This window comes from Lissotriton vulgaris, chromosome 6 (genome assembly GCF_964263255.1).
Source record: "Lissotriton vulgaris chromosome 6, aLisVul1.2, whole genome shotgun sequence".
Taxonomy (NCBI): domain Eukaryota; kingdom Metazoa; phylum Chordata; class Amphibia; order Caudata; family Salamandridae; genus Lissotriton; species Lissotriton vulgaris.
In genome coordinates, this window is record NC_141694.1 from 1,318,040,596 (window position 1) to 1,318,060,270 (window position 19,675).

Here is a 19,675-nt window from a genome sequence, read left to right on the forward strand (position 1 = left end):
TCCGCCTGAACGGGATCCAGTGCCGGAAGGGGCACCGACTCTAGATATTCCTCGGTGTCCCGCGGCGAGGAGGGCTCCCCAGCGTACAGCGCCTCATAGAAACTGCAGAAGGTTTCCGCCACCTCCGCGTCCCCGGAAACGGCCACTCCGTCCGTACTCAAGAGTTCCTTCACTACGTTACGCTGTTGCGCGACCCGAAGCCGATGCGCCAGGAGCTTGCCGCACCTGTCCCCCCTGTGTAGTTGGCATGTTTCAAGCGCAAGGCAGCGTATTCCGCTCTATCCAGGTCCAGCGCCGACAGGAGCTTCCTTGCCGCCTTCAGCTGCCTCCAAACCCTCGGAGCACCCGTACGGCGGTGGACCTGCTCAAGCTCCCGAACCTGAGTAGTCAGTTCATCCCTCTTCCGTTGCCGCTCCCTATTTTCTGCCGAGGAGATGGAGATCAACTCCCCCCTAAGAACCGCCTTCAACGCAGCCCACTGTGTCGCTAGTGAAGTGTCTGTATTACTGTTGTGTGTCTGATAGTCCTGTATGACCTCTGCAATACGTTTCACCACCGTTGTCTTGTGCAAAAGGGTGTCCCTAAGGCGCCACACCCCCCGAGAGGGGGAGGCCGCCGGCCACGCAAACGCGCCAGTAACTGGCGCATGGTCAGACAGAGTCAGGACCCCAACGTCCGCCGCCGTAGCAGCGGCGCGCATCGGCCCACTAACCAAAAGATAGTCCAACCGTGCGTAGGTGCGGCGCGCATGCGAAAAATAGGAGTAGTCCCTATCCGTGGGATGCATGGAGCGCCAAAGGTCGTGTAAATCCATGTCCGCAATCCGGGCCTTCACAGCCTGGGAAAGTTCTCCAGTCTGTGGAAACTGCTGCGCTGATCTATCCAATATTGAATCAAAGACGATATTAAGGTCCCCCCCTAGAATAACATGGCGGTCAGGCGAGGCAGTGACATCCACCAGTACTGAGTCCAAGAAGCGTTCCTGGTGGTCATTCGGGCTATAGACAGATCCAACCGTAAACGCTATACCTCCCAGGCGGAGGCGATATGCCAAAAGCCTCCCCTTCTGCTCAGCATATTTATATAGGACCTCCCCCCTGAAGGAGCTCGCTATGAGAATGGCCACCCCCGCGGTTTTGGTCGCTGCAGAGGAGAAAAACTGGGTGGGGAACTTAGCAGAGCGCAATCTATGGCAGTCACGGGACAATAAGTGGGTCTCCTGCAAAAGGCAGATGTCAGCCTGCGTCCCCTCAAGCAGAGACAAAATCGCCCTGCGCTTAACCGGATTATTCAGTCCCTTAACATTAAGGGTCACCACCTTCAGGGACGACATGTCTCCCAGGGACCAGGAACGCTATGCTGCGGGCAAGGAGCCAGAGGGGAGGGGGGTGCGCGGGGCAGTCGTGCGGGACAGGCCAGAGCAGGCCAAGCGTGGGCATGGACAACGTCGGACGGGACTTCCCCAACTCTAGAACAACACCCAACCCCACCCCAAACACACCCACGGCAACTAGCCAAATGCCAATTCAAACAACCCATTGTCTCAGTCAAGCCCCAAAACGGGCAAGTCCGTAGAAAATAGAAAAGTGGACGTCCGGCCACTCACCTCCACCCGCTCCCCCTCGACCCCCCCAGCCCCAAACCTGGCATCGAAGAAGCTATGTTCATCTCCCCCCGGAGTGAGTCTAGGCCGTCAAGGCCACGCCGTTGGAGTCGGCCGAGTCCCTGGCCGCCGCCCTCAAGGCACTGGCCATGTCCGCCCTGATGGTAGGGGAATCAGGACGCCCAGCGCTCGCCGTCGATCGTCTCCTCGTTGATCTCCGTCGGCCCGCTCTCTCCGATCGCCTCCAGGACGGCGTGGCTCCATCCTCCTCCGCAGCCGTGAGCCCCAGGACACCGCAAATGTCTTGCAAGGAGCGTAGCTGATATAGCACTGCGTTCCAGCAAAAGATCAAGCGAAAGGGGTGCCCCCAGGAGTACGGCGTCTCATGTTCGCGCAAGAAGTCGGTGGCAATCCTGAAGGACCTGCGCTTCTGCAGCGTGATGGCGGACAGGTCCTGATAGAGCGCCACGGGCCGCTCCTGGAAAGTCAGTGGCTGTTTCCTGCGGGCTTCAGACATGATGCGCTCCTTCAGCGGGAAGTCGGGCAGGAAAGCTAAGATGTCCGGCGGGGGCGCCGATGACTGGCGCTGTCGTCCAACTCTGTGAGCTCTATCAATGCGGATAGGAAAGTCCGCGGCCTCCCCCAGGATCTCCCGGAACAAGTCCTGCAGATAGCCCACCAGGTCAGTTCCTTCTTCCGCAGACTGCACACCACGCACTCAAATGTTATTTCTCCTTGACCTGTTCTCAAGGTCCTCGGAGTGGGCCTGGAGCTCAACGCATTGCTCCCGGAGACGGAGAACGTCCTGTTGTAAGTGGACAATCTCGTTGTCCCGGCGTTGGGCCGCCGTCTCCACTGTCTCAACCCGTTCACCGAGGTCCTCCACCTCTCTGCGGACCTCACGGACCTCACTAGCCACTTCCCGCTTCAGCGTCTGGAAGTCCTCCTTAAGGGAACTGAACAACTCCTCCATGAAAGATCTCGTGACAGGGGGTTCTCCCCCGGGCGCGTCCGCCGAGGCCCGGGAAGACCCCGGCGACGGCTGTGCTCTGTCCCGTTGCGGCTGGGCCCTGCCAAGCATATCCGGCAGGGTGCAGTCCCCCTTCCTCGAACCACCTCTTCCAGACATTCCAAGCGCCTCAAGTGAAGAGCGGGCACAGGCCCGACCGCTCCGGAGAATGTCTAACCACCAGCAAGTACTCGCTGTGGGGAGCTCCCGGCAAAACCGGGGACCTGCGCCACAGACGACAAAATGGCGGGTCGGTCCGGGCACTACAAGCCGTGGGCGCCCAGTCGAGATGGCAGCCGGGACCTACGCTGGGGGGACCCCGGCCAGTACGCTCCGCCACTGGGAGATAGCTGTGTAGAGGCGGAGGGTGCAGGAAACTGCCTTCAAGGGACTCCGGAGGAGGCCAACGACACCGACCCCTCGAGTACAAAATGGCGGCAGGGTGGGGCCAAGCAGATCGCCCGACCCCGGCGACACCACCGGGCCACTCCAGAAACCAGGCAATGTGGAAAATTCCACAACCGGGGCCGCTCGGTTACTTAGAAGTGTTGGCAGACCTGGCCCCGGTCTCAAGTCGATCGTCCTCCAGCCCCGGGACCGGGGTCCTCGCCATACAGGAGGCCGCCGCCTCAAGTCCAAGCACCAGGGCAGGCACTCAGAGTCCCCCGCGTAGCGGGCCCCCCAGCCGATAGCCCTCCTTCGACCTCCGTCGAGCGCCGGGACGGTCTCCATCCAGATCGCCAACTTTCAGCACTAGGCCCAGCCAAGGCGCATGGACAGCACTCCGATACGCTCCGCCTCCCGGGCGCTCCATCGTCTCTCGATCTTCAATTGGTCTTTTGAGGTGCTTCCACCGGAGCGATCAGGGCCAAAGCGGCATCAATGCGTGCACCAGGTTCTCCGCCACACTCCTCTCAGCCACTGAGCATCAGCGGGGGGAGAGAAGCTGAAGAAAAATAGCTCGAGCCTAGCCGGGCTGGAGGAGCTGCGGGAAGAAGGGTCCGCTCACCCCGCCATCTTGGCCACGCCCCCCTATGACAGCTGCTTTAGAGAGGTTTAAAATGCGCATGTTAAACTGCCCATCCCAAGACGGTTGGCCAGAGAGACATGCACATTTCAAATTTTAACACACAGCTCTCCCTGCTGCCACTCAGCAGCAATGGCCCTGCCCCGTCCTAACACTAAATTCGAGATGGGTTGCTGAAAAATAAAATGGCAATAAATGAACTGTATTACAATTTTATTTTTCAGCTCTGGGGCTAGTGGGGCGATGCTCCTCTGCTAAATGGAGGAGCTGCCCCTTCTAAGCGCCCCTTGAAGGTGTGTGTACACAAACAAAAAAAACAGAAGTAGATGTTGGTAAAAAAACTCAAAGCAGGACTAACAGTTACTCAATAGTTTTCTATGCAATGATTCCAAAGATATTTTTCTCTAAAGCTCAAAAAGAAGTAGAGAATAGTGACCAAAGACTTGAATCCGGTTATGCATTATGAGGTAAGGACCACAAACGAAGCAAAGAAACCAAAAAGTTCAGCTGCTGCTGAAATTGTGGGAAAACACACAAGATGATGGACTGAATGTTGCACAATGGCAAAACATTCACCCCCAGTCACAGATCTGGGTTTAATCCATCGTTATTTTGCTCACCAAGCTGTTCCCACGAGGCTCAGGGTCAAGGCTGATTTGCATATGGCCATGTCTGAACTGGGGTGGTGTGGTGAGCAAATAAACTATGGATTTAGGCCCAGATCTCTGTACTGGGGTGAATGTATGACATTGTTCTGCATTCTGTCCATCAACTGTTGTTTTTGCATTTGTCCCCCCGAGTGGGACGGATATGCTCAGACGTGAGTCCCATGCTCTCCACACCACTGGAGTCAAGCTATCCTGGCTGAAGACGGCTGAAAGCCAGAAACCGGTCCTAGGATGCTTGATTCCAGTCCAGGGAAGACATGGCTTGGCAGTTCGGGCTGGACTGTTCCCACGAGGCACAGGGTTAAGGCTGATTTGCATATGGCCATGTCTGAACTGGGGTGGTGTGGTGAGCAAAAAACGATGGATTTATGCCCAGATCTCTGGACTGGGGTGAATGTTTGACATTGTTCTGCATTCTGTCCATCAACTGTTGTTTTTGCATTTGTCACCCCGAGTGGGACGGGTATGCTCAGACGTGAGTCCCATGCTCTCCACACCAATGGAGTCAAGCTATCCTGGCTGAAGACGGCTGATAGCCAGAAACCGGTCCTAGGATGCTTGATTCTGGTCCAGGGAAGACATGGCTTGGCAGTTCGGGCTGGACTGTTCCCACAAGGCACAGTATCAAGGCTGATTTGCATATGGCCATGTCTGAACTGGGGTGGTGTGGTGAGCAAAAAAACGATGGATTTAGGCCCAGATCTCTGTACTGGGGTGAATGTATGACATTGTTCTGCATTCTGTCCATTAACTGTTGTTTTTGCATGCTGAAATTGTGGGAAGCGTCACCAGATCCCAGGAGCACCCTCATCAGTTTTTAGGTTTAGCCTGGTGTTAGCAGCGCTGCTCTCGCCATGCGAGGGCCTTTGGTAATTGATTCAAGATGTGCACACATACGGACGGACAAAAAAATGCACGTGCATGTGGACAGCCTGACGCCATCTTTGTTTACTTTAATTAGCTTGCGCGCTCTCGCTTCTGATAATGCAGCTTTTGTATTGTGGTTGCCTGACCACGGAGACTCTTCGAGTGGCCGATGCTGTCGCTTTATTTAATACAGCTAGAGAAAGAGAGCAGTAGAAGCCTCGAACACACCTACATTGCTCCAAGTTCTCTGGTGACAACAAAACCTTTTTTTAAGTGTATTCACTAAGCTGGTGGATACTGATGGCCGCTCTTCCGGCATACAGTGAATTTAGATAACTAGATGGTGACATTTGAGACCTTTGAATTCTCTTTTACACCAGCAAGCCACCTGCAGATCACAGATGACCTCTTTAACTTTTTTGTTAAATTTATAAGACCTTCATAGAATTCTAGACGAGCAACTAGAATCAACAAATTACCTCTCAGTACCATCCATGGTCATTCATTTCCTCCACAGAAAAAGGTGTATAGCATTTACTGTGCAGTGAGTCTTTTTCAGCTTTTACTCGTTTTGCAGGCAGTCGCTTTTTTGTTCATAATGCACACAATAATCTCTAATTTTACTGATGCTCACTGCCAAGCTATGCATATCTTTGTGATACTGAATCATTTGAGCTCAGTAGAATCATTTTAGCAGGACACTTTGTGATGCTGTCACATTCTTTCCTTTTTTTTATCCACATTATTCTTCAACTTTTCTCAGTTGCGGCAATGAAATGAGCGTATGTAGACACTGTTACATAGCAGCATGGCAGCCTCTTCACTTATCTAAACAAAATGAACATATGACAGATCAGCAAAAAGACGTTAATGCGGGCATTGTTAATCTGGAGAATCGTGATCAGAGGAGCCACTAGGGGACAAAGATTATGGGTGGAAATGTATTTCTTTATTTTATCTTAATAAATATAATTTTCCTTTCTTTATTTAAATAAAAATCGTAGCATTTATTATAGAACCAAATACAAAATGGTACAGCCCTGTTAACGTAATTTTGTATACTAATGTAAGTTTAAGCAGTATCAATCATTTTAAAGTCCAGAAAACAACACACTAAAATTCCCAGCCTTAAGAAAACAACAGCTTGTGGTTGACTGGCATCTAGGTGCGATCTCGGGCTTACTGCGATGAAGCCGAGGTTGGCTGCCCCAAACAGGATACCTCCTGTTAAAATTAGACCTTCAGAGGTTATGTTTATAAAAATACCAAGTCTCACTTTTCTGTGGATAAAGTTCCTTATAGTCAGTACTTCATCCCCACAGTCCTCAGGGCAGACTTGTAGGCATCAGGTACCTCTCCAGCTAGGTCTCTTGCAGTGTCCAGTCCTCTTTGGTCAGCTGGGCCTTCTTGGAGTTAAGGGTACTGCTTTTTGTGTCCCTGAAGCAGGCAAACAGGCAGCCAGCCACTTGACCCTTGGAGATCTGTTGGTGCCAGCAGGCATCAGCAGTCTTCATTTTTTCCAGCAGGGCCTTCTTCAGGCGTCTCGTTCCGGGCTACCAGGAATGTTCTGTGAGGTGGTGTTTGAGGGGGCAGATTTATCCCCTGCAATAACCAGTAATTGGAAAAGTTTGTGTACCCAATACTAGCTTCTTTCTCGCTCTGTGCTCACCTCCTTTTGTCTTACTGTAAAATTACCCAGGAGCCAGTGTTTCAAAATGACAAAAGCCTCCATCCACCCAACAGGCCTCTCTTTAGCTTTCTAGCCAATCCCCCATGTAGATCAGCTCTCTACTCACCTGATAGGGTACAAACTGGTTCCCTTTCTGACTGTGGCTCGAGCCTGGCCATCTAGGAATGTCCTGGGATTGAATAGGAAGAGGGCTATTTGGCATCTTCAACTGAAAAGAAAACGTGTCAAGGCTGTCCATTGTTCTGCCAGATTTTCCTGTACACTCCCAGATAGCAACCCCCTCCTTAGTAGCCAGGACTTAACATCAACCTATCATCCCTGAGATCAGAGACAGGACTTTGTCTTCTAAGCAAGGGTTGTTCATTCTACCAGCCAAGAATGCTCTTTCCAACTCATGAGGTGTGATGACCGGCAGTACTGTTTTTGAATACTTACCAAGAGGAGAGAAGGACATACAAACCCCAGAGAGCATCTTCATAAATTTAAACAAAACACAGGAAGTACTCCATGTATAAAGGTATGACAATATATATGTCTATCTGTTTAGATGTGACTGAGGTGTTCCTTTCTGAGGACAAAAGCCCTCGCTATCCTAAAAGGTGGCATCATAGGGCCCCACAGATGTTTGTGAAAATGTGGTCTACTACCGTAGTGTTTGAGGGAGCTCTTGTTGTCCGTATGTGTGTATTTATGGATAAAAGTGGCCTACTAAGTGAAACTTGGGGGGCGTAAGGAGAAAACTGTTTAAACTACACGTAGCTCTATTTCTATCTCCAGTATGTAGATAAAAAAATAAGGGAATAATTCGACCCTAGTCTGAGGTTCATATGTTTCTTACCAGTAGGACTGCCTACAAGTGGATCAGTGAGCTTTCTTCAGAACCATATCCCTCTTTGTAAGTGTAACGTCTGTGTACAACTGTGTCCTATGGTGCAATTTTCAATAAGTGAAGGTAAACTGAGGAAGACTTGTCCAGGGATGGGAGGGCCATCTACCATCCCCAGGATACCTTAACTGTGAGTGAATCTGCATCCCTACATGGAGGCTGGATAATTGTTGAATCTGTTGTCTTGAGGTACAGCTGCCCCAAGTCTGCATCTGCCCACTCAGTATACTAGTCCTGTTCAGTATACCTTCTCTTATTAAAACTTGGACCCTACAGTATCATCACCATTGACCAAATTGTAAGTGTTTGTCTTGGCCAGAAAAATCTGAGCCTCCTTAAAGGGTTGAATTATTTCCCTGAGCTAGCTATGTGGGAAAGAGTCTTGTGATGAAGCATGCCACCCTTAGGGTGGGATGAGGGCTTAAAACTGTTTCATACATCCTAAAGTAAACTTGTATCAAGTTAATGTTCAATTGAAGTTATCAAAAATCTGATTTCACTGTTAAATCAGATTTTGAAAATGAAGTGAAAAATGCCATTGAATTATTTCTCTCACATTGTTTCAGACATAGATGCAGAATAATTATTTTAATCGCACCTAGGCCTTTTCTTGGGAAATTCAAGCATATCATACAGAGTGTAATTCGCTTCTGGGTTTTATTTCACTATGAGGGTTCACTAAACCCAAAATGTAGTGTGTCCGAATTGTATTCATCAGCGCCCAGCCCCGTGGACTTGAAAGGCACACTTTAGTGGTGACTTATGAATTTTTATTTTTTATTTATTTTGCGTGTTTGTACCGCGCTAGGATCACTTCCCGAAGGAGTATCTCCGCGCCTTTGGCAGCCAAAAAAGCAACTAGCGGACCCTAACCATAAACATAAGTCAATTTTGAAAAAGGAATGTCTTTAATTGCTTCCTAAAAGGAAGGTGGTCCTTGCACTGTCTCAAATACAGTGGGAGGCTGTTCCACAAAGTTGGACCAGCAACCGTAAGAGATCTTCCCCCTTGTCTCACTTTGCTAAATTTTGGAATCTGTAACAATGCCTGCTCACTGGATCTCAAAGAGCGTGTCGGTGTATACCAGGAGAATTTATTAATCAGATATGCTGGACCATTTCCCTGTAGACACTTATGCATTGTACAGCAGATCTTAAACTTCACCCTCTGTTTGATGGGTAACCAATGCAACTTCTCCAAAAGGGGTTTAGACGGGGTGCGAGAGGGCTTGTTCAGGACCAGACGGGCAGCAGTATTCTGGACTACCTGGAGTCTAGAGATTACCGCTTCATTTGTTGACAACAACAGCCCATTGCAGTAGTCCAAGCGACTCAATACTAGGGCCTGCACCAAGGTTCTCCTAGTAGAGTCAGGTAGTAAAGGGAAAACCTTTCGTAGCATCCCGATGATATGGAAGCAGGAGCCCACCACTTGATTGCTATGATGTTTTAATGAAAGCTCCTGATCAAGTCGGACGCCAAGGTTTTTCACTACCTGCTTGGGTTCTGGAGCCGGGCCAAGATCTTGAGGCCACCAGTCTGGGGTCCACAGAAGTTTGGCCTCACCGAACAGCATCACCTCCGTTTTTGCAACATTACACTGCAGGAGGTTAGATGCCATCCAGTTTGCCACCGCCTTCATCCCCTGGGCAAAGGAGTTCCTGACCTCCACCGTAAGGGTTTTAAAAGGAAAGAGGAGTTGGGTGTCATCTGCATATGACACTGGAATAAATCCATACGATCTCATGATGTTAGCTAGGGGGGCCACATAGATATTAAAAAGAGTAGGGCTCAAACAAGAGCCCTGTGGCACCCCCTTAGAGATCTCCAACTCCTCTGACCGATAATCGCCCAGGGTGACCCTTTGGGTACGACCTGTCAGGAAACTCCTCAGCCATGACATGAATATAACAAAAGACCTGGCTACACGGCACAGACAATTTTCCCTGCCACGTGTACCTGCAGTGCTTTTAAACTGCAGTCCAAACGAGAGCACATTCGTGCTCCTGGTAGCCATGTCCCACTGTGTCACGTTTGTGTGTACTGTAAGGTTGCATTGCAGCCCAAGCATGACAATTAACATTTCAAGCCATAGGTGTCTTTTATGCACCATTTACAATGAACTGAAAAACAGGAACATTATTACTGTTTAACAGTGGTAAAGTAGACAGAGTTCTAAAGCCAGCAGAATGGGACAGTACAAAATGGGAGAACCATGCAACAAGTGATCAAATAAAGATCAAGAATTGATAAGGGAAAATATATCCAGGTGGATTGTTAGCTAGCAAAATAGGACCACCCAGTTCGCATCAGACTGCACTCAACAAGAACCTAGTGCTTTAGAGAGATTTATGTGTAATTGCCAGATGGCTAATGGTTATACCCATTTCTTGTCCAAAACATTGTTTGGATTTTGATTTGAGGAATGTTTTTTGTTTTGTTGTGATGGGTTGGCTGGGTGTGTATGTAGCAGCCAGAATCGCTGTCCTTCGTGTTTTACTGCTTTGGTGATCTTTATAGAAGCGGAATCTGTAAGAAGAACACGTTTTTTCCTTTGGGAATGTTTTCTCTGCTGAGTGCTCTGCCTTTCCAGTGCTCTTCTCTCCATACCATCTCTGTTCGTCTGAGGATTAGTGGGTGGCAGAATCAGCAGGGCGATTTTGAGTAGAGATACAGTGTAACACCACTTTTAGATGAGTAATGCACGGCAAGGTACAGTGTTTGTCAGAACACTTTATCAAGGTAAGTAATTTCTTCATGTGTTCCTTTTTTCCCTTTTCACAATTCCTTTCCTTGTACAGTTTTTAAATGTTAGTTAGTTAGTTAATACTTTTGAAACAAATGTGTGTAGAACCTTAGTCTGGACCATAAATCTCATTATACTAACTCTGTTGCTTTTCAAATTGTTGAGGTCCGCTTTTCTCAGCGTCTCTGTGGTCCTTAACTCGGCACAAAGCTGGAATTAATGATACCTTGAGGAGGTGTTGGATTTGCTTGGTGTGGAATTCCATGCGACGTTACTGGGGAGCTTAGCTGGAACACGTCATCATGCCTCTAGCCACTCTTTTGCCCCAATTCTCTAGTGAGTTATACTTGTGGGTTTTTCATTTTGAGTGACTATGTAGGTGCAGTAACACAGGTCACATCACTGGATTAGAAATAGTGTAACACATTAGAGAGAAGTTCTATTTGCTTTGTTTCCAATTTACTAAAGTACATCAGCATCCGTCTGGCTGTTGTTGTAATATGGGTCGTACAGAAGTAGGTTGATTACTGGATAATTTATTGTTTCTTCAGTCTTTGTTTTAGTAATGTTTTCCATTCATCTTGCAGGAACCATATTGAGGCTAAAAGGAGCCATCTTGCGAATGGCGTTCCTGGACTCTGTAGGAACTTTAGTCCCACCCGCTTATGAATCATGGCGAGAACCTAATGTTCCTGAAGACAAAGATGAAAAAGATAAAACGAAAAAGAGACGGCCAGTTTCAGTTTCCCCGTCCTCTTCTCAGGAAATGAGTGAAAACCAATATGCAGTGATATGTTCAGAGAAGCAAGCCAAGGTCATTGCACTGCCCTCCCAGAACTGTATTCACAAACACAATATCACTGAAACCTCTTTTGTTCTTCGTGGAGATATAGTGACCATGAGTAACAGTCTCTGCCTTGCCTGTTTCTGTGCCAATGGACATATTATGGCGTTCAGGTAAGTCCTTGTAAACTTAAACGTGCTCAGAAAAAAATAAACTCCGAAAATAATTGTTTGCCCATAAAATGAGTGTAATTTAATTGTGTGCCTATTGCATCAGTGTTAAAAAAATCTGTTGTACAGATTTTTTTTGTCTATTATTAAATTAGAATGTTCTTTAAAAAATCAGCTGATAGAGACATATATTTAACCTACCTGTTTTATTGGCGTAATGCTCCAGACGCGAATGCTCCAGGCGCCAAATACAACGCGGATTTCTCGTTGAAGACAGACCCCCAAGGAGGTTATATTATTACTGTACTCATAGTTGATGTCTCATCAGAAGTAATAAATACAGTTCTAAACCCCCATAGGACAACGGATAAAGTCATATTTTACATAGTAAAAATAAAAAGGTGCTTCCAACATTTTTCTTTGCTTAAACTCACATATTTTATGCGAAGGGGGAGTTCATTAATGTAAACATACATGGAAGCAAAAAGGAGCGAGAAGACATTATGTTCACATTTCTAAAGAAAATAAAGAGTACAAGAGAATAGCACACTACAGTGCAATTTGTCTTCTAAAAAGTTGTACAGGATTTTTTTAGGAAATTTGGCTTAGAAATGTCTCTTTATGACATTGAATAAACAAGTATTGGCAAAGGCATTATCTTTTGCCTTTGGGGCCTGATGGCTTTTCCAATGGTATTCAGCAAGGCTGCACAGCATATAAAGCCAACCAATGGTAAGAAGTGGGCGGACTCTATGCCTATTGTAAGCTGCCAATAGGTCTTTTTGCCTACAGGTAGCTTGCTCTGTCAGATAGGCTCGACCTGAAAATAGAGAATGCACCATGCAGTGGGTAAAGCAATAGGCTGTGTCATAAGCAATGTGGATCGGGATCGCAGCCCAGAGCCTCTACACGATTGCTGCAGAGAATAAACCACACACAGCGTAAAGCAGTAGGCTATGTCCTATGCCATGTGGACGGTACATAATGACTGCTGTGAATGCACCACATATAGGTTAAAGCTGAGGGCTGTGTTATATGCAATGTGGACGTGCTGCAGCCCACACCCTGTAAATAATGGCTGCAGAGTATGCACCATTCATAGGGTAAAGCAGTAGGCTGTTTCTTATGTAAGTGGTTGGGGCTGCAGCCTGCACTGGTGCATAATAGCTGCAAAGAATGCACCACACATAGGATAAAGTAGTAGGCTTTGTCTTATGGAATGTGGATGTGGCCAAAGCCCACATATGGAACATAATGACTGCAGTGAGTGCTCCAGGCACAGGGTAAACGTGTAGGATGTTCAATATGGATGGAGCCTGCAGACCACCCCTTATACATAATGGCTGAGGTGAATGTACAGCGCATAGGGCAAAGCTCTAGACTGTCTTGTATGCATTGTGCTGTGTGGTTATGGGTACACCCTCTATGTAATGACTGCATGGGATAGTCACAGACCATGACCTGCGCATACCATACTTCGACCGTTCCCAGTTTATACTGCACACAGGATATTACCAGCTTACAGCATTACCACAGGCTAACCTGTGTGCAGAGTACTTATAGCCCATGTCACATGTGCATTAAGTACAGTAGAGGAATGTAGGCAATGATTTGCGCAATGTTTCATACAGTGCGAGGGATGCAAACAGTAAGTACATGCTACAGCCAGAAGGGTGCTCTATGCCGAACAGCGGAATTCTGGACTCAACATGCTTGTAAGCCACTACCTCTGTGGAATTCCCTGAGGGCAGAAGCCCTTAAACACTGTACATGTGTGTCCTGAGTAGTCTGCACAGAAACTAAGGCCATATTTCTAACCTGTAAATAGTGAGCATAAGGGACGACTGAAGTGCATCACTACAAAATCCATACCATCCACTGAAGAAACTGTAGATTATTATTCCCGTCCTACGTAAACAACTCTTCTATCCACATAATGCAGGGATTCCATTAGTAAACTTCAATTGGGGGATAAGGGTATAATCCTAACCTGAAAAACTACACATTGCCTACTAAAACTACCCACGGCTAACTCCCTAACACATAAGGTGCACATGCCCTCCCATGTGATATCACAGATGACATCAGAAACATTAAAATCTGTGATATAACTAATGTCATTACTGGGGAGGAGATGTGGCCTTACAGCCAGTGCTGCAGACGTTGGAACTGAGATCCCAGCTAAACATTTTGTGATCTTGGGATAATTACTAATCTGTCACTGCTAATTAAAAAATGTGTAATATCATATAGTGTTTGTTTAAACTCCTCTATTGCCGTTGGGCCGAGTTGGTGTGTTATTATCAGTGGCATGATTGATGACTCCACAGATGCTGCCACAAATGACCTAATAGATGTCATAACTGTTGAAATCATAGGTGACACAATTGAGGACATCAAGATGAGATGGTATTTCATTGGTTGTGCTCTTGATGCAGCACAGAGAGGACCCACCTGAGGGTGTGACTCATAGATGATGTGAGTATGCTGGCAGGTATTCAGTGTGAGTGGTTGACTGATTGAATGCTGAAGTGTTCTGATGCAAACCCAAATGAGGTAGAGGTCTAGTGCAGGGTCTGTCCATCATTATGAATGGCAGGGCGCTGCTCCCCTCCATTTCCCAAAGCTTGAGAAATGTCTGTAAGGTTGAGCAAACTTTGGCCTGACAATCACTAACCATGTCAGGCAGCCTGGTATTTACATCCAATAATGCCAAGCTTTGCCAGGCTAAAGATTTCACCACCTTGTACGGTCTGTAACCGTGTGATAAGAGGGAGCACATCAATAGTCAGTCCTGGGACCTTCAGGTTTAAGTCCTGAAGTGCCAAAGACTCAATGTCATATCAACGATGCCTTGTCACAGCGTGGAGCGAGGTCAGCAAGTCTCATTGACCCCACTTTGTGAGGATCTAGGGAAGGTCCTCCTCTCATTGCCTGATCCATGACAAGGTTAGCTAATGAGAGGCGGCGGGATCTTCTAGTTTTCCCTTCTCTCCTGAAGCATCCAGCTCCTTCCTTTATGCACCTATGAATAAATGAGTGTCAGTGATTGTGAGTGGGTGTGAGGTATGTGTATGCACTTGTCAGGATACATTGTGTAAGGTCATTAGCGGCTCATGGGCATAGGGAAAGTTAAGGTTGTAGCTAAAAATAGAAAACTCTATTTTTCTGTTCCAGAGTAGTAATTTTTTGTCCCTTACACTGAAACTTTTACGGGTAATTTCTGTATTTGTTCACATCACAATTCAGCCTTTTCTCTAATTCGATTCTTGAGTCTAATCACCTGAGAGGGTATCCAGGTAATGAGAATCCTGCTTCTGGAGTGTTGGGGGGGGGGGGTAGTTGAACAACCAGGTCTTGAGTCCTTTCCTGAATGATAGCAGCGAGGATGAGGTCCGAAGGTGAAGGGGAGGTCATTGCAGCAAGGTAGGAGAAGGAGCATCCTCCACTCTTGTTTTCGCGGATGCTGGGGGTGTGAGCTTGAGGTGTCTGGAGAAAGGTTGAATGTTCAGGCTTTGGTTGATGTATGCTGGTCCTTGTGTAGAGCTTTGTGGGTGTGGAGGAGAATCTTGAATTGACATATTTTCTGAATGGGGAGCCAGTGGAGTTTTTTGAGGTGGGGGTGATGTGGGTCCGCTTGTGGAGGTTGAGGATGAGCCCGGCGACTGAATTCTGTATGGTTTGTAGTTTTTTTCAGGAGGTATGAGGTAATTCCTTCATAGAGAGTGTTGCCGTAGTCCAGCCGGCTGGTGAGTAGGGCTTGAGGGACTGTTCTTTTGGTGTTGACTGGGAGCCTTTTGAAGATCTTACAGAGCATGCAAGGGGTGAAGAAGCAGGCAGAGGTTTATCACAGGATCATTTTTAGGACTAAATAGTCGGATTTTCTAAAGATATTGCATGAAACCTATTTCCTGCCTGCTCCTCGCCACCCTGTTTTTTTATTAGGTTTCGACCTGGCCGGAGCACTGCGAAGCAGTGCCCCGCCCAGGCGAAAGCTATTGTTTACAATATGGGGGACTTGAACCCGCCCCTTCTTCCATTGGCTAGCTCCATAAATGGAGGCTAGCCATTGGAAGAGATTGCCTGTCAATCACGTTTTCCCGTTAAAACGCGATTCGGGGGCGTTTCTGGGTCTTTTTTTAAGCCCCGCCCCTTTTGCCGTGTGTCCCGGACCGCGCTGTGATTGGCTGCCGGCCCGGGACACCCCCGTGACGTCAGCCAATCACAGCACGGCCTGGGACCTGACTTGTTTTTTTCGTCGCCTGAATACATTCGGGTTTGAAAGACTTTACGGTTGCTGCATCAATGCAGCATCACCACGTCGCCTAGCAACCAGGCAGAGCGAGTACCAGAGCCCAGCTCTGCAGAGGACGCCGAGTGTGGGCGCCAGAGGGATGCAGAGGCCGGTCTGCACTCGGTGTGTTGTGCTCTGTCTGGCCCCAAGAGTGGCGGCATCCCAGGGGGAGGAAAGGCGCCGTCTCTTGTGCCAGCACGCCGCCGCCACCCCTGCTTCGCACGCTGGGACTGTGGCAGAGGCACTACTGGAGGCATTTTTAGAGGCTCGGGGCTTGGGACTCTGACCTCTACTATGCTCAAGGGCATTATTTGTCTCATGCTGAAGCCAAGGGGTTTACCAGAGGATCCCTCCACGTACCGCCTTCTGACATTAATTCATTCTGCTATTAAGGTTCTTTGTAAGTTGTTGGCTAGGCGCTAACAGAGCCTGGTGCGTGGGTTGGATGCTTACTTTCACATCGCTATTTTGCACTTGCACAGAAAGTACCTTCTCTTTACGGTGGGATCTCAACATTATCAAGTTGCGGTCCTCCCGTTTGGCCTTACTTCCAATCCTCGAGGCTTCACAGAGGTGATGATAGTGTCTGCAGATCATCTCAAATGGTTTGGAATACCAGTATTCCGTTACCTAGATGACTGGCTTATCAAGGCCAAGTCTCCGGAGTTGTTATTGCATCACTTGCGGGTAACGACTGGGCTTTTCCATCAATAAGCAGAGTCTCACCTAGAGCCCTCTCAGCGAACCCTGTTTATATGGGCAGTACTGGACACTACAGTGAGGCAAGTCTTCCATCTCAAAGGATTCTGGATTTTCAGGCTATGATTCCAATGTTCCAGAGTAGAGCAGTAGTTCCAGTCCTGAAGGTCTTGGCCTCTTACATTCTGCTGGTCACCCATGCATGTTGGCAAATGAGGGCCTTCCAGTGGTTTCAACACAACCGGAATCTCCAGTCATCTGTTAGGATCTCCAGAGACGCTGTAGTGGATCTTCCATGGTGGGATGTGTACCCCAATGTATCTCAAGGGCAGCCGTTTCATCCTCCTCCTCCGGTGGCCACAGTCGTAACAGATGCCTCCACTCTAGGGTGGGGAGCTCGTCTGGAGGATCTGGAGATCAGTGGACTGTGGTCTCCAGAGGAAGAGTTGTTTCATATCAATCTGTTTGAATTATGGGTGATATGTCTGGCTCTGAAGGCCTTTCTCCCTTTCATTCGCTGTCAGTCACTGCAAGTCTTGACAGACAATACCACAACAATGTGGTACATCAACAAGCAAGGGAGGAGTAGGGTTGTGTCTTCTCTGCAGAGAAGCTCTACTACTCTGATACTGGTCTCAGTATCATCAAATTTGTTGATTGCAAATCACTTGGTTGGAGTTTTTAAAGTGCATGCAGACTGTCTCAGAAAGCATTTTTCAGCCGATCACGCCTTTGCGTCTCCATCTGGAAGTGGTACTATACATTTTCCAGTTATGGGAAACTCCTCATATAGACCTTTTTGTCACTTGAGAGAAAGTGCACTGCCCGTCATTCTGCAGCCTCCACTATCTGGTGCAGGTGGAATTGGAGGATGCATTTCAATTTTGCTGGAGCTCCCAGCTGTTTTACACTTTCCGTCACATACCCTTCATTCCTCTTGATTCTGAGGAAGATTCGCCTCAACTGAGCCCAAGTAATCATAACAAATTCAGACTGGCCACGAAGGGTGTGGTATACAGACCTTGTTCACCTATCCCTGTGCCATCCGCTCTGTCTTCCACTCAGGGCAGATCTCCTCTCGGTGTCGCTGGGGCAGATTTTACACCCCTACTTCCAGGACTTGCACCAACATGTCTGGAGATTGAACTGGGCAACCTGAGTTCCTTTTCACTTTCCCTGATGAAGTGGATGTTATTTTACCCCCCATTATATCAACCAGAAGACACTGCACCAAATCTATTTATGCTGGCAGATGGTTTAAATGTGTGAAGTGGTGTGGTAATAATTCCTTAGACCCTTTCAAGGCTAATGTGTTGGTTATTTTTAATTTTGCCCTTTCTTTGGCACAGCAAGGCTTTACAGTACCACGGTTCAGGGTTATTTGTCTGCTCTCACAGCTTTTCTTTGTTTACCAAATCAACCGTCTCTGTGTCATATTGTTTTACAGTTCATTAAGGGACTTACAAATAGATACCCTCTCATTCCTTTCATCATGCCTCAGTGGTATCTTAATTTAGTTCTTACGTATCTGATGTGTTCTCCATTTTGCTCTGTTCAAAGTTGTCCCTTGAGATTTCTAACATTTAAGATGTTTTTCCTACTGCCATAACACCTTCAAGGTAAGTTAGTAAGCTACAAGCCTTAAGGGTTAAACCTCCCTTCAGAACTTTCTTCCCTGGTAACTTGGTACTGAGAACCAGGGCTGCTTTATTACCGAAAGTGGTTACTCCCTTCCAATTGGGTCAGTCCAACACCCTTTCTACTTTCAATCCTCCTCCCCATCCAATCAAAGAGTAGAAAATACTTCATTGAATGGTCCTCAGAAGAGCTGTTAGTTTCTATGTGGATAGGACATGTGCATTCAGATTGAATGACCAGCCTTTTGTGGGGTACATCAGGAAAATGAAGGGAATGGCGGTTCACAAAAGGACTCTGTCAAGATGGCTCATCCTTTGTACTAAGTACATTATGGCACAGAAGGAATCTCCAGAAGGTATTTATGCTCTGCTAGAGCTAAATCTTCTACCTCTAGCGACTAGGACCACGCTTCACACTTTTGCAAAACACTATTATTTAGATTCTGAAGTGAGGAGTGAGGGTCACTTCACTTGTTCTGTTTTGCACAATTTGTTGCTATAGACCGATATGTACCCACCTCTAAGTGTGGGTCTACTTGGGTATTCTATTCAAAAGGTGAAGTATCCACAGATGGCTGCATCCATTAGAAGAGCAAGTTACTTATGTTTGGTAACTGTTTTTGTGGTGGATACTGTAGCTCCTCACCGACCCACCTTCCCGTTATGTATCAAAGGAATCTATTTATGTATATTTAATATGTATATGCATTTTGATTTGTATGCCTTTGATTTTGAGATTAGAAACTGTAATTGCCGTTGTGATGTTAGTTCTATCCACTCGCCTTGAAAGCACAAAACAAAACGAATTGGTGGAAACTGATGTCAGCATGACAACGGGGGCTTCCTTTGGCTACAGTGATGTCACGTGGTGCTGCGTGCGGAGCCATGTATATACCGAAGGTCCCCGTTGACGTGGTAGAGCTATCAAGAAAGTTTACATGGAATTATGGCAGATAGAGGTATTCAGCAGGTGAGGAATTTAAAGGTAGATACTGTATCCACCTGAAAAGCCTTTCTGAAGGTAAGTAATTTGTTCATTTAGCCCTGTATCCATAACCCTATAGCGTTAGTTATGTAGCCTGTGCACAAAACCATTAGCCCTGTAGCCATAATCCTTTATCCTTAGCCCTGTAGAGATAAACTTGGACCATACATAACAGTCATCAACTCTTAACCCGGTATCCTTGAACGTTGGCTAGAAACAAGTACTCACTCACTTAACTGTGTACCCTCTTCCATTTATCCTGTAGCCTACATACTAATCCCTCTACACAAGGATCCCTATTTGTGTACAATTTGCCCTGTACCATTGATCATGTGCCCATAACCCTATAACCTTCTCCCTCTATCCATAACCATGCACCCTTGGCATTGTAACCCCAGCTCAGAATGATGTGACCGTTTCCTTCTCCCCATAACCATGCATCCGTAGCCCAGCATCCTTGGCACTGCTCCCAGAAGCCAGAATTCTAAACACTGTATCCTTAGACCTGCACTCGTATCCCTTTTGCCTTATCCTCTATCCTGTATTATTATCTTTGTACCCATAACCCTGTACTCATTGTATTTCTTGCTGTTCACGCCTGTCTCTCAAAC

The 19,675-nt window shown here is 47.3% G+C and overlaps 1 protein-coding gene across 5 annotated transcripts in view; it reads left to right on the top strand.

Annotated features, from left to right (window-relative positions):
- STXBP5 (syntaxin binding protein 5) overlaps positions 1 to 19,675 on the top strand; it is a 1,242,391-nt gene that overhangs the window by 1,133,216 nt on the left and 89,500 nt on the right. For all 5 annotated transcript variants that reach the window (XM_086927454.1, XM_086927457.1, XM_086927456.1 and 2 more), the window contains one exon: positions 11,083 to 11,452. In XM_086927454.1, coding sequence (XP_086783580.1) covers positions 11,083 to 11,452 — 370 coding nt within the window. The remainder of the gene's footprint in view (positions 1 to 11,082; positions 11,453 to 19,675) is intronic.